Consider the following 15,425-nt stretch of genomic DNA (forward strand, 5'->3'; position numbering starts at 1 on the left):
AATCCTTGTACTTGGTTCCCTGTGGAGATCTGAACAAGATGTGTTTTGATCAATTTCCCCATCCCTAGATTTGAGCCTGGCAATTCTTGGCTGTCACTAGCTTGAATAAATAACAGAACAAACATCAAACTAGCAGTCCAAATATCCCTCCTAGGTCATTCTGTTAAGATGCAAAGCTGTCTTGGCTCCTTCCCAAAACTTAATAACTGCTCACTGGTTTGCATAAGCGCTGGGTTTACATTGGACTCTGAATATAAATAACCCAGTAGGAGCTGCTACTTCAACCCTCATCGCCATGGAGGGATGTGTTCTCTATCTACTGGCCATGTTTGGGTTCTGTTTCCCAGCCGTTTCTCACAGCCAAATGTAAGTACCTCCTGTGATTCTGAGCAGGTGAGGATATTAACTTGCAGTTCATTAGACTGATCTGAGTGAAGCCTATCCTTAATTTTTCTTCCTTCGCTGAAATTCCCTGACAAGTGGGAGCCAGCTTCAGAAATTCTCTTTCCAGTTTGCTCTGATCTTTGTCAAACTCCTTCATTTTCAAATTATTTCAGGATTGTGGAATTTGGAAGTGCTGTAACCTGAAAAATGGAATTCTAGTGCCAAATTTCTATAATAATTTCTATAAGGAAACCCTCTCACTGGGCAGAATTCTGCTCTCACAGGGGTGTAAATCAGGAATGGCTGCACTGAAGTCAACAGCGTTGCACTGGTTTGAAACAGCTTTGAGATGAAAATCAGTGATTGAGACTTGGTAACAATTTTGCCTGTGCATTTGTACATTCCTGTGAATTCAGATCTCATTACTGAGAAGTCTGCAGTAGGTATGGTTGGCTGCATCTCTCCCACTGAAGGGAGAACTGTGTAAATCTTAGGGGTGGGCCAAGAGCTAGATTTCAAAAAATGATGTCCCCACCTGGAGTTTTAGTTTGAGATTCTTTCCAGTGAATGTGTTTATGGCTTGGCACCAACTTATGCAAGCTTACCCAAAGGAGACTTCAGATATGACCCTTTGCTCCTTACTAGTAGCCACAGAATATAGTTCCCAAATTCTGCTATTATGAAGCTACAAAAAGACACCTTTAAATGAGTTAAAATTCCAACAGGCAAATAACACCCAAAGCAAAGCTACAAGCTTGGAAACATAGAGTTGTTCCATAGGAACCCTATCATCCCACAGAAGAAAGAATTAGGTTGTCTGAGGGTCATATTTGTGACCATGGTAGAAAACTGTTGACTTGCTAGAGGAATGGTGGGCGTGTGTGGGTGTGTGTGTGCTCGAGAGACAGCAAGAGAGAAGGTGATTTATATGGCCAATTGCATTCCTCTGCATTTCCTGGACTTTGTGGTTTAGAGGTGGGTAGGGAGGGTATGATGCTCATTGGTGATGAAGAGGCAGGAGGCATGCTTGGGAAGTGGGTGAATCAGACGGACTTTAAAATGTAGTACATAAAAACATACGAACGGCCATACTGGGTCAAACCAAAGGTCCATCTAGCCCAATATCCTGTCTTTCGACAGTGGCCGATGCCAGGTGCCCCAGAGGGAATAAACAGCACAAGTAATCATCAAGTGATCCATCCCCTGTCTTTCATTCCCAGCTTCTGGCAAACAGAGACTGGGGACACCATTCCTGCCCATCCTGGCTAATAGCCATTGATGGGCCTATCCTCCATGAACGTATCTAGTTCTTTTTTGAACCCTGTTATAGTCTTGGCCTTCACAACATCCTCTGGCAAGGAGTTCCACAGATTGACCGTCCACAGTGTGGAAAAAATACATCCTTTTGTTTGTTTTAAACCTGCTGCCTATTAGTTTCATGTGGTGACCACTAGTTCTTGTGTTATAAGGAGTAAATAACACTTCCTTATTTACTTTCCCCACACCAATCATGATTTTATAGACCTCTATCATATCCCACCTTAGTCATCTCTTTTCCAAGCTGAAAAGTCCCAGTCTTACTAATCTTCCCTCATATGGAAGCCGTTCCATACTCCTAACCATTTTTGTTGTCCTTTTCTGAACCTTTTCCAATTCCTATGTATCTTTGTTGAGATGGGGAGACCACATCTGCATGCAGAATTCAAGATGTGGGTGTACTGTGGATTTATATAGAGGCAATATGATATTTTCTGTCTTATTATCTATCCCTTACTTAATGACTCCCAACATTCTGTTTGCTTTTTTGACTGCCACTGCACATTCAGTGGATGTTTTCAGAGAACTATCCACAATGACTCCAAGATCTCTGTCTTGAGTGGTAACAGCTAATTTAGACCCCTTCATTTTATATATAGTTGGGATTATGTTTTCCAATGTGCATTGCAATATTGAATTTCATCTGCCATGTTGTTTGCCAGTCATCCAGTTTTGTGAGATCCTGTTGTAACATTTTGCAGTCTGCTTGGGACTTAACTATTTTCAGTAGTTTTGTATCATCTGCAAATTTGCCACCTCACTGTTTAACCCTTTTTCCATATCATTTATGAATATGTTGAACAGCACTAGTCTCAGTACAAACCCTTGGGGGACACCACTATTAACCTCCTCTCTCCATTCTGAAAACTGCCCATTTATTCTTGTCCTTTGTTTCCTATATTTTAACCAGTTACTAATCCGTGAGAGGACCTTCCCTTTTATCCCATGGCAGCTTACTTTGCTTAAACTTTGGTGAGGGACCTTGTCAAAGATTTTCTGTAAATGAATAAACATTTCATAGGTACACTCTGATCACCCCTAACATCCTGCGGGTGGAGAGCGAAGAGAAGGTCGTGGTGGAAGCCCATGGCCTCACCACTCCAACTGAGGTGACAATCACCATACAAGACTTTCCTCTGAAGAGGTTCATTTTATATCAAGTCAGAACCAACCTGAACTCTGACAATGGGATGATGGGCACTGCCATAATAAAGGTGCGTAAAACCCCAGCCTCGTATCACTCAGCAAAACAAATAGTTAAACCAAATTACAATATATGTTTCAATGATGCCAACCCCCAGGTATTCCAAAAAGTGTCAGTCAGACGTCAAAAAGTCACGAGTTTGGCTTAAAAATCGTAAGCGCTCCCCCCCCCCCGATCATTTTGTTTATCTTCTGGTTTCTGAGCCTTTCAGGTGCACTTGGGTCACATTTTCAAGCTTTTCTCTGCAACTATGAGAACTTCCTTGTTTAAAAACAGGAAAGCTGAGGTTTGCATCTAATCACATGAATCCAGGAACTGGAGCTTTGAAGGAAAATATTTAATATCGTGAGAATCTCAATAAAATCATGAGCGTTGGGAACACGGATGTTTTTGGGTAATTTCCACCAAAGAGAGGGGAAAATAAATTGCGTAGCCAGTTGATTAAAATCCCCCGGTAGTCAGTATTCCTGTAGTCCTTTCTTTGCCTTTTGCATTGTCTATATCAGGGGCAGGCAAACTTTTTGGCCTGAGGGCCACATCGGATTTCGGAGACTGTATAGAGGGCTTGTTAGGGGAGGGAGTTGTGGTCCGGCCCCCACCTCCTATCCACTCCTTCCCCCGCCCCGGACTCCTGTCCCCTAAATTCGTTGTCATGGAAAGAGATGAGGGATGAGATAATCAGTTCTTTCATGACCTCTTTACACCAGGTAAAAGGCCCAAAGTGGTGTAAAGGGGCCGTAAAAACCCCATATCTGGCCAGGGAGGATCCCTTCAGGCCCAAGCACTGGGGGAATAAAGCTGCCTTCTGAGGATCCCTTCACTAGCCCTGGCATAGGAGGCATGCTGGGGTGGAGAGTCATACCTGGGCTGCAGCCCACAGGGCAGCCCTAGGAGGTTGCTGTAACTTAGTCAGGGTCCTGGGGCTGTCCAAATAAATTTGATGCCATGGAGCAGCCCAGGATAAGGAGGGTGCAAAGGTGGTTCACCCATTTGTGCCTTTGATGATACATGAAAGGGGAGATTTTCAATTTCACTGGCTCCCCCTGTCTACTTAGTTGTCAGAATTTCTGTCGTTTGGGTGGAATTTTCCCACAGCACCCAGAGAGAGGTTTAAAAAAAAATAGTAAAACGTGATTGTAAATCACAAAAATTGGTAGGGGGCAAGGATCCAAGGCAGGGGTAGGAGCTGAAATTACTTTTAACTCATTCTTTTAATATCCACTAGACTACACTTTCGTATTCTAGTGCCCAGAGGCCCTAAGCAAAGCCGAAGCTCCAATCTGTTAAGTATTGTATAAACACAGGGTAAGGCCTTAAAGTCTACGAATCAGTCCCTGTCCTGAAGATCTTACAGTTCATATAGACCAGAGGTGGGCAAACAGTGGCCTGCGAGACAGCCCCCGGCCCCTCCGCTGCTGTTCCCCCTCCCCTGCAGCCTCAGGGGCAGGGAGCAAGGGGGGTTGGATAGAAGGCAGGGGAGTTCAGGGTGGTGGTCGGGGGTGGGGGTATGGATGGGGGTCAGAGCAGTCAGAGGGTGGGGAACAGGGGGGTTGAATGGGGGCAGGGATCCTGGGAGGGGCAGTCAGGATTGAGAGGAAGGGTTGGATGGGGCGGCAGGAGGCAGTCAGTGGACAGGGAGAAGGGGTGGTTGGATGGGCCAGGGATCCTGGGGGGAGTCAGGAATGAGAGTAGGAGCTGGATGGGGCGGCAGGGGGCAATCAGAGGCAGGGGTTCTGGGGGCAGTTAGGGGACAGGGAGCACGGGGGGGTGGATGGGGCTGGGGTCCTGAGGGGGTGGATGGGGCAAAGGGGGTTGGATAGGGCAGGAGTCCCAGGGGGGTGGATAGAAGGTGGGGGCCGAGCTACCTAACTAGCCCTCCATATAATTTCCGAAACTTGATGCGTCCCTCGGGCCTAAAAGTTTGCCCGCCCCTGAGATAGATGGATCAAAGGGAAATGTATGACATAGTGTTTCTCATGGAGCTTTGTAACTTTTGTAAGAATTGCTAACATGATTTATGATTGAGTTTCACTGTTCCAACATGGATACTTTATACATTGTGACCATTGGCCTGCTGAACCAATAACTCCGCACAGAATAATCTCATGTTCACTCAGGTTCCTACCAAAGACATAAAGAAAGATGGCAAACAGTATGTGGCTGTCCAAGCCACAAGCCCACAATTCAACTTGGAGAGAGTGGTTCTGGTCACCTTCCACAGTGGCTACATCTTCATCCAGACGGATAAAACCATCTACACCCCTGGATCTACAGGTACTGCCTTCTTCTGACCCCTTTTGGGCACTGGGTGCACTGACTTCATTTTAGAGCTACAGCAGGGCTGCAGGTTGCATATTGTGGAGATTATTGTCTCTCTCATCTTCTGGTTTTAATTCTTCAGCATTTCATTAGTGGCTTCTTAAGTCTCCATCCCCAGGCGTATGTTACCATTTATTGGTACTTGACCATTTGCAATACACTCCATGCAAGGGAACTGTCATATCTTAACACCTGATCATCCGCTGCCTTGCACCTTGGATCATCAGTCACACCTGTGCAAATAAGACCTAAATAGCTCCCAAAACAGAACTCTCCACTCATGCCAGGGGTAGCATTTTGCTCCACTCTGCCCTGGGTAAATGATACCACAGGTAGAGCTGCGTGAAATTTTTCAGACAAATAGTTTATGTTCCAAAAAAATCAGTTTTGGGTTGACCAAAACTGTTCACAAATTCAGGTTGATTTTGGAGAATAGTTTTGACTAAAAAAAGATAATTTTTTTAAGTCAAAATGATTCATTTTGACGTTTTTGAAATACAACATTTTGACATTTTGTTTGGAAATGATGTTCCATTTAGAAATTCAGCTAAATTTGCTTTTAAGTAAAAACCACCGGAAAACTCAACAAAATAAACTGTTTTGTTTGACCTGAAACAAAATGTTTGCCAGTCATAATATACTTCATGCAAGGGCATTGCCCTATCGTAATAGATCATCATTTTGTTTTGGCAAGAAAAACCGAACAAACTTCCGTTTTGTGTTGACTCGGAACAAAAATTTGGGAGGATTTTTCAGTTTGGCCACTGAACCAAAAAAAAATAAAAATCATTCACTCAACTCTGGGCACAAGGTACAAAACATTAGTGAATGATGCCTCAAGATTTTCCACTGAGTCTTCAGACCTTTCGATATTGATGGGGGAAGAGAGGAAGCATGGTCAAGTGGTTAGGGTACTAGTCTAAGTCTTAGAAGATTGGTCGTCAAGTTCCTGTTCTTCCACAAACTGTGTATGACCTTGGGCAAGTTGCCTAACCTCTCTGTACCTCAGTTCCCCTATCTGTACAATGGAGATAAAGGCACTGAAGATGTGTTGTGAAGATAAACACATTAAAGATTGTGAGGCACCCATATATTACAGAAAGGGGGGTCATATAAGCACCAAAGACAAATTGGACCTGAATGGGAATGGGATATGGACCCCATCACTTCAGAATTTTTTTTCAGTCCCATTTTATAGATTCATAGATTCATAGATTCTAGGACTGGAAGGGACCTCAAGAGGTCTTCGAGTCCAGTCCCCTGCCCTCATGGCAGGACCAAATACTGTCTAGACCATCCCTGATAGACATTTATCTAATCTACTCTTAAATATCTCCAGAGATGGAGATTCCACAACCTCCCTAGGCAATTTATTCCAGTGTTTAACTACCCTGACAGTTAGGAACTTTTTCCTAATGTCCAACCTAAATCTCCCTTGCTGCAGTTTAAGCCCATTGCTTCTTGTTCTATCATTAGAGGCTAAGGTGAACAAGTTTTCTCCCTCCTCCTGATGACACCCTTTTAGATACCTGAAAACTGCTATCATGTCCCCTCTCAGTCTTCTCTTTTCCAAACTAAACAAACCCAATTCTTTCAGCCTTCCTTCATAGGTCATGTTCTCAAGACCTTTAATCATTCTTGTTGCTCTTCTCTGGACCCTCTCCAATTTCTCCACATCTTTCTTGAAATGCGGTGCCCAGAACTGGACACAATACTCCAGTTGAGGCCTAACCAGCGCAGAGTAGAGCGGAAGAATGACTTCTCGTGTCTTGTTTACAACACACCTGTTAATGCATCCCAGAATCACGTTTGCTTTTTTTGCAACAGTATCACACTGTTGACTCATATTTAGCTTGTGGTCCACTATGACCCCTAGATCTCTTTCTGCCATACTCCTTCCTAGACAGTCTCTTCCCATTCTGTATGTGTGAAACTGATTGTTCCTTCCTAAGTGGAGCACTTTGCATTTGTCTTTATTGAACTTCATCCGGTTTACCTCAGACCATTTCTCCAATTTGTCCAGATCATTTTGAATTTTGACCCTGTCCTCCAAAGCAGTTGCAATCCCTCCCAGTTTGGTATCATCTGCAAACTTAATAAGCGTACTTTCTATGCCAACATCTAAGTCGTTGATGAAGATATTGAACAGAGCCGGTCCCAAAACAGACCCCTGCGGAACCCCACTTGTTATACCTTTCCAGCAGGATTGGGAGCCATTAATAACTACTCTCTGAGTACGGTTATCCAGCCAGTTATGCACCCACCTTATAGTAGCCCCATCTAAATTGTATTTGCCTAGTTTATCGATAAGGATATCATGCGAGACCATATCAAATGCCTTACTAAAGTCTAGGTATACCACATCCACCGCTTCTCCCTTATCCACAAGACTCGTTATCCTATCAAAGAAAGCTATCAGATTGGTTTGACACGATTTGTTCTTTACAAATCCATGCTGGCTATTCCCTATCACCTTACCACCTTCCAAGTGTTTGCAGATGATTTCTTTAATTACTTGCTCCATTATCTTCCCTGGCACAGAAGTTAAACTAACTGGTCTGTAGTTTCCTGGGTTGTTTTTATTTCCCTTTTTATAGATGGGCACTATATTTGCCCTTTTCCAGTCTTCTGGAATCTCTCCCGTCTCCCATGACTTTCCAAAGATAATAGCTAGAGGCTCAGATACCTCCTCTATTAACTCCTTGAGTATTCTAGGATGCATTTCATCAGGCCCTGGTGACTTGCAGGCATCTAACTTTTCTAAGTGATTTTTAACTTGCTCTTTTTTTATTTTATCTTCTAAACCTACCCCCTTCCCATAAGCATTCACTATGTTAGACATTCCTTCAGACTTCTCAGTGAAGACCGAAACAAAGAAGTCATTAAGCATCTCTGCCATTTCCAAGTTTCCTGTTACTGTTTCTCCCTCCTCACTGAGCAGTGGGCCTACCCTGTCCTTGGTCTTCCTCTTGCTTCTAATGTAATGATAAAAAGTCGTCTTGTTTCCCATTTTAGGTTGGTAGTGACACAGCCATTACATTTCACAGCTGTTCTGTGGCCTATGGGAAATAGAATCTTTTGATCTCAGCCCAACTCCTCATGGGGCATACACATGTAGTCACAAAGCCCTCATCAGAATGAACAGAACAGGGCAATTTCAAGTGATTCCATCTTCCGTTGTCAAGTCCCAGCTCCTGGCAATTGAGGATCTAGGGACACTTGGAGCAGATCCACTAACGGCTATTAGCCAAGTTGGTCAATCTTCCATGAAATTAGCTCATTCTTTGTTGAACCCAGTTATACTTTTGGCCTTCACACAACATACCATGGTAATGAGTTCCACAAGTTGACTCTGTGTTGTGTGATGAAGTTTTTCCTTTTGTTTGTTTTAAACACTCTGCCTATTAATTTCATCCTACCTTTTGTTTCCTATATTTTAACCCATATCCTCAAATTGGGCTCTGCGTAAAGTGAAATAAACCAACCCAAGGCCCGGCAGAGAAACAACATTAATTTGCCTTCTGAATTTTTTTTTCAGTCTATTGTCGAATCTTCTCTGTGGGCCATCAACTGGAACCAGTGTCGAAACCAGTTATTGTTGAATTTCATGTAAGACATTTTCCTGTCACTTGGTCACAATGTCTAGGTGTAAGAATTGAGTTTTGTAAACTAAACTGTTTTAACTAGCATCACTGAATGTAAACACTCCAGTAGCAGCATGAGACAGACAAGGTAGGTGGGATAATATCTTTTATTAGACCAACTTCTGTTGGTGGAAAGAGACGAGCTTTGAGCTCCACAGAGCTCTTCTTCAGGTCTGTGTGTCTGGAAAGTTTCTTTTCCATGAACAGAATAAAAGATATAACTTCACCCACCTTGTCTCTCATAGCCTAGGACTAACACGGCTATAACAACACTGCAAACATATAAAAACATGGTAAGGCTAGGAGTTGAGTTAATAGCTGATTGAAGCCTCACCTTGTAAACCTAATGCGTGGAAAGTTTCCTTCTGTCATTGACTAGGAAAGTTCTATGGTTCTGGAGGGGCAGCTGTGCTGTTTGAACGGTTTCATGGTTCAGTTGGAGATGTGTGTAGCATTGGAGGAAGGTTTCGGGAGCACTTTGGGAGGGCGGAAAGGTTATTGATAAGGGAGCTGTGCAGCCAGCATGGGTTTGAAGTGGAAGCTACTAATAGATCTGATCTTTGGTGAAACAGTTTTCCACAAGAAAATGCCATTTTGACAAAGAGCAAATTTTTTCACAACGTTGATATGATTTTGACGAAATTTCTGCAACAAAATATTTTCAAAGTGGAAAAGGTTGTTTTAAGAAAGCATCAACGTTTTGTTTCAAAAGTGTTTTTGTTTCAAAATATATTTATAATTATATTATAATAATTATGTATATATTGTTATGTTTCTCTTATTTTTACATTATTTCATGACATGTCCGTGAAGTGCATATTACGCTGTTTTGTAGACAAAACTACACAGGATCATTTCAGGGGACAAGACAAAGATGCCACGTTTATTATGATAACACAGTTTGATTTATGACCAATAATTAATACCTACACACTCACACATACTCATCAGATGTTCTGCAGCTGGTGGATAGTTACCAGTCCTGAACATAGCTTGAGTCCATGGCTTGATTTCGCAGCTTGTGTTCGTAGCTTGTGGCGGCTAACTGGTTAGGAAAGTCGGGGACAAGGAAGGGCTGGGTCTGCCCTCCCCTGTTAGCAGCAGAACGTTACCCCCCAAAGTCTTCCATCTCATCTATCTTTTTTATAGGCTTTTAGTTTGAATCAAGAGTCTATAGGTCTTGCTGTGTCACGCTGCCTCTGGATTCAGTGTGATTGATCACCCATCAGTTGCAGACGGGACTTTCAGCCTCGGACCTGGCTTTGATCTTCCTTCTGTTATACCTTTGTTCTTTTCTTTTTAGGGTGGACTCTTCTTACTTTGTTAGGGCTGTTGTCTGCATCTTCAGCCGTTGGTATTTGAACTCTAATTCATCAGGACAGACTGGTGCTGGAGTTTGAGTCCATCATCCATACATACCTCATTCACATATCTATACTAAACTAATAAGATTATAGCAAGGTGTTGCAAAAATGAAGGTTGCAGCAAGCTTTTAAGCATTTTAAAATGGAGTTTGAATTACAATATGGCAAACAGTGAACAAAAGTTACAGTACTGAAACAGTGCAAGTCTCAGTGATTTAAGCAGGAATTGGATTGACACTGAAATTTACAAGGGCAGCTGGCTGAACAGCTATGGCTCTTAACAAGTATCTTAATTGTCAATTAGCCAGTTGTTGGGGTAACCGATTTTATGAATTAATGTTGTTTCATTCATAAAACTTTATTTATGAAGTTACATTAATACAGTGAACAATTAAAAACAATTTCATTCATCAGTTCTATAATGCCCTCCCCCAAACCCATCCCCAAACCTCCAGTCAGTGCTGAGCAATCTTGCAGTGATTGAGTCTTGATAAGTTGCAAGCTTTCTGTAGATGCCATACATGTTATTCCTCAAGGATAAACACCCTGCAAGACGTGTGTTTGGTGTAGTAAGTTTGTCAGGTCTGAGGTAAGAGTTAGTTATTTGCAAAGAACAGGGGGTCCTTTTCCAACGGGTCGCTGCATCACATCAACCAAAGCAGCTGAAGCAACTGACTGTTACATGCTGATTTATAAACCTCAGAATCTTTTATTAGGAACCCCACAAATTAAAACCACATCATCGTATTGGGCAGAACAATTCACAATGTTTTCTGACATCGCTAAACTCTGACCTGATTTTACTTGCCAGACACCTGAGGACTTTATTGTGAAGAGGGAATCTGTGTCGTCACCCAGCAAAGTTGGGATCTTCCCTATGAATCATCATTTACCTGAAATTGTCAAGTAAGTTGCCCTAAATGTCAGCATATGCATATGTAATAAAGAGGGCCCTACCAAAGTCACGGCTGTGAAAAACGTGCCACGGACTGTGAAATAAGCCCTCCCTCATGAAATCTAGCTATTGGAGGGCAAGGAGAGGGGCAAGGCAAGGGACTCCCCAGGCTCTAGCTGCTAGGCCCCAGCAGAAGAGTAAGTCCTGTTCCTCCCCACCACTCTTGGGGGGGATATCAGACCCACCTCTGGGTACCTCCTGAAGCTGCAGGAAGCCCAGCTATGAAGGCAGCATGAAAGTGAGGGTGGCAATCCCACAACCTCCCCTGCCATAACAGCTTTGTGACCCCCACTCCCTACACAGCTGCCTTTTGGGTCGGGAACCCCATCTTTACAGCACTGTGAAATTTCAGATATAAACATCTGAAAATGTGAAACTGACTAATTTTCAAATCCTGTGACTGAGAAATTGACCAGAAGGGACCAGGAATTTGGTAGGGCCCTAGTATAATAAAGACCAATAGAGATCAGGCAATGAAACAGAAGATTTATCTGAATGATTCATTAGCTGTTTCACCTACGGGCCTTTCCTGGAGATGATAGCCTCCTAAGCAGTGTTTAAGATGTGGACAATGGTGGCAATTTTCCTATTGAGAGCGTTCTATCCCCAATAACACATTGATTGTGACATAAGAATTGCCAGAGTGGATCAGACTCAAGATCCATCTAGTCCAATATTCTGTGGCCAAAAGTGGTACCACCAGATGGCGCAGAAGACTGCGCAAGAGCCTCTGAAGTAGGCAGATGTGGGATAATATCTCTATGACAGTGTCATCCTGATATTTAAAGACTGGCTTAAGCCCTGAAGCCTGAGGTTTAAGAACTCTTCCAGAACTGTTGTTAGCATTAACTGTTCTTATTCTTAGGAGCCATATAAATGTCCAAACCCTTTTTGATTGGAGAACCCATCCGAATTTGTTCTCCTACCCAACATGTTTCACCCCTGCCCCAAGGAGGGCAGATTTTGCAACCGTATGTTAGATTGCCAGAAGCTAAGATGGCAAACTGTCATCTTTATTGACCTGAAGACATCTTGGGATCAATGCATGGCTTAGGTTTAGCATTACAGGCCAATAAAATTCCCTGGAGAAAGAAGAGGGCCAGTCAGACATGTCAAAATAAGTGCTAGGAGCATTCATTTGTCTTTTTATTTTCCCCTGTAGTTTGGGAACCTGGAGTATTGTGGCTAGGTATGAAGACTCCCCACAGCAGAGCTTCACTGCGCAGTTTGACATCAAAGAGTATGGTAAGGATCCCCAGGGTTGTCCTTCATCCATCCCAGTGAGCTCTCCTCTTTCTAATCTCCTGACCCCATCGTAGAGGAGACTTTTTATTCAATTTGGCTTTATAGACCAGCTGTACCATCCTACAAACTCAACGTTCTCTCCTTCCCCTCTCGTTTCTCCAGTGTTACCAAGTTTTGAAGTCACGTTGGAGCCATCTGAGAAGTTTTTTTACATAGATGGCAATGAGGACCTCAGAATTCATATCAACGCGAGGTGGGTGTCTCTGTGAGCTGGTAGAGTGGAAGGAGAGGCGGTGCATCATGGGAGTCCCTGGCCATGGTGCATCATGGGAGACATTGTCTGGCTGGGCAGCCTGGGCCCATAGAGGAGAATGGGCACATGAGACAATAGAACTACAACTCCCATGAAGCATTATGGCAGCATTTCCAAATTGAAATATTTTGGGGTTTCAGGCACTCAATTTTTTAATTAAAAATGGATTTCTTTTCCCCCCTATGGAAAGCAGACAGTTCTTACAGAAAATTTTGTTTGGTAAATAACCCAGTTTGCCATCGAAAAACAGTTTAGAGGGGAAACGTTCAGCAAGCTATTATCCCAAAGTAAAGTTTCTTCTGGTGAGGAACTGAAAGCTAGCCTGACCCATAAGCAAACTCCACGGTTACAGCTCAGTTCCTTCATCTACTATTTCTGCCACTTCCTCCAGCTAGCACATCAGAAAGAGGTTAATTGAAAACAAATGAGTTATTTTAGTTTGATCTGTGACTGGGACACCTTTAACCAAGGGCACATGGTATCTTTCAAGAGACCACGATGGAAATTTCTTTGGTATAACCCGCAAGCCAGCACCACAGATTCTCAGGAGGTTTCTGTGGGGCTTTTCTTACCCATCCTCTCCTCTTTCAGGTTCCTTTATGGGAAAGACTTACAGGGCACCGCCTTTGTCCTCTTTGGGGTGAAGATAGGCGACGAGAAGAAAAGCATCCCCCAGTCACTCAAGAGAATTGAGGTAACGCCCGTTCTCAGAGGGGAATGCTGGGGAAGTGATGCGCCCTCACTAATCAAGTAGTTAAGAGCCTCCCCAAGTGTACATCACCTCAATCAAGTGTTTACCTTCAATGCCACCAAGGGCTGTAGTCAAGGTCAGTGTGGGGTGAGGACATGAGATGGAGCAGAGCCAACTTGTGTGTCCCTATAATCCTGCACAAAGTCCCAATGTGCTCTTACGTATAAAGTGGTAGGTGGATCCTTAAAAGCTGCCCTCCTTCTCTCCCACCAGCTGACTGTAGGTGCTACTCCCCCTCTGCTCTAAACCCATGGAAGTTTGGGAGCCGACAGCTGCGTGCGTACATGTGTGCATGTGACGTTAAAAAATTCTTTCTCTCTTTCTAGATAACCGACGGGAATGGGGAAGCAGAGCTAACCAGAGCAATGCTGCAGGCCCGTTTCGTCGACCTGAATGAACTCATCGGCCACTCAATCTATGTTACTGTGACAGTTTTGACGCAGTCTGGTGAGCAATTCAGGGCATACCTTTTGATCTATAAAACCCTTCATGGCTTAGGTCCCTTGTAATTAGAAACACCAGGCCAGATCCTACTGTTAATTACAATGGCATAACTATAGAGTGACCCCGGTAGATTTATTTCTGACTGACAGTGGGGAAGATGAGATCAGAATCTGTCCTGAAACAGCTTTTTCTAACCCTTCCTGTGGCTTCTTTCTGCAGGCAGCGACATGGTGGAAGCAGAAAGAACCGGAATTAACATTGTGACATCTCCCTATGAAATCCACTTCACAAAAACAGCCAAGTACTTCAAGCCAGGGATGCCATTTGAACTCATGGTAATATCTCTTCAGCCTGGATCTAGGCCTTTTTTGGGTATTAATGGGAGACAAAGGGCTGGGTTCTTATCTCAAGCCGGAATATCTCCATTGACATCAATTCATGCTGATGTAACTGAGATCAGAATCTCTCTCAAAGCTGACACTCTATCTAGGAAGCGGTGCAGTGGCACTGGATACAAAATATGGCATGAGGTCACTCATACACCTTAGGGCAGTACATGCTACTTCCTGGGCCTTGTACCAACAACAGGCGCATTCAGGATTCTAGACTCCTCCACGATCATGATGAGGCTCTATGCTGGGCCCAGTGCTCCAGGGCTGTTTGGCTCAGGTTACATGCCTACCCTGCAATCAGAGGTGTGACTGCAGCCCATGTAGACATACCGGAGCCAGCTTTGATCTTAGCTAGCTCCAATAATGATAGCAGTGAAGCCACGGCAGGCTGTAAAACCCTGCCAGGGACCCTGGATGTGAACTCAAGCAGCTAGCCTGTGTTGCAGCAGCTTCACTGCTCTTGTTATTCCAGAGAGCTAAACCAAAGCTAGCTTGGGCATGTCTACACGTGCTGTGGTCACCCCTTTGATTGCAGTGTAGATATAGCCTCAGTATGCAGCTAGATGTATATTTGCTCCTGCATTGCAGCCCGAGGTTCAAATGCAGTAAGAAGAAAGGTTTGGGAGAGGCCAGGGTTGAGGGGTGGAGAGAGGTGGGGAATGGTTGAATGGTGGAAGAAGGGGAGAATTGGAAAGCAACAGGCCTGGGGAGTAGAGGGGCGCTAGTGCAGAACTGCAGAGGACAGTGAAATTGGAGGGTGGGGCAGCCGTGCCATCATTTTCTCCTGTCTGTGTCTCCATTGCTTAATGCACTCACAGAATCTCTAACCTAGTCCAACACGACGCTAGGCAGTAATCCCTTTGTCTCCCCTTGATCTCAGGTCTACGTTACAAACCCTGATGGCTCGCCAGCGGCCCGCGTTCCCGTTAAGGTGGATGGTTCCCAAGATTCTAGGCTGACTCAGGGAGATGGGACTGCGAAGCTGATTATCAACACGCCTGGGGGGCAATCACAGTTAGCCATCACTGTGAGTAACCTGCCAGTATTACGGGAGGCTGGGCACGAGGTGTGCACCCACTGGGCAGCCCCCTCC

The 15,425-nt window shown here is 44.0% G+C and overlaps 1 protein-coding gene across 1 annotated transcript in view; it reads left to right on the plus strand.

Moving 5' to 3' along the window:
• The first annotated feature begins 295 nt into the window (after nucleotides 1–295).
• The window catches only part of LOC116830888 (venom factor-like), a 57,584-nt gene continuing 42,454 nt past the window's right edge, over nucleotides 296–15,425 (plus strand). Inside the window, exons 1-11 of the mRNA XM_032790562.1 lie at nucleotides 296–366; nucleotides 2,723–2,915; nucleotides 5,023–5,179; nucleotides 8,763–8,833; nucleotides 11,044–11,138; nucleotides 12,350–12,432; nucleotides 12,595–12,685; nucleotides 13,337–13,439; nucleotides 13,823–13,943; nucleotides 14,160–14,275; nucleotides 15,213–15,359. Of these exons, the coding sequence (XP_032646453.1) occupies nucleotides 296–366; nucleotides 2,723–2,915; nucleotides 5,023–5,179; nucleotides 8,763–8,833; nucleotides 11,044–11,138; nucleotides 12,350–12,432; nucleotides 12,595–12,685; nucleotides 13,337–13,439; nucleotides 13,823–13,943; nucleotides 14,160–14,275; nucleotides 15,213–15,359 (1,248 nt within the window). The remainder of the gene's footprint in view (nucleotides 367–2,722; nucleotides 2,916–5,022; nucleotides 5,180–8,762; nucleotides 8,834–11,043; nucleotides 11,139–12,349; nucleotides 12,433–12,594; nucleotides 12,686–13,336; nucleotides 13,440–13,822; nucleotides 13,944–14,159; nucleotides 14,276–15,212; nucleotides 15,360–15,425) is intronic.

This window comes from Chelonoidis abingdonii, chromosome 26 (assembly GCF_003597395.2).
Source record: "Chelonoidis abingdonii isolate Lonesome George chromosome 26, CheloAbing_2.0, whole genome shotgun sequence".
NCBI classification, from domain to species: Eukaryota; Metazoa; Chordata; order Testudines; family Testudinidae; genus Chelonoidis; species Chelonoidis abingdonii.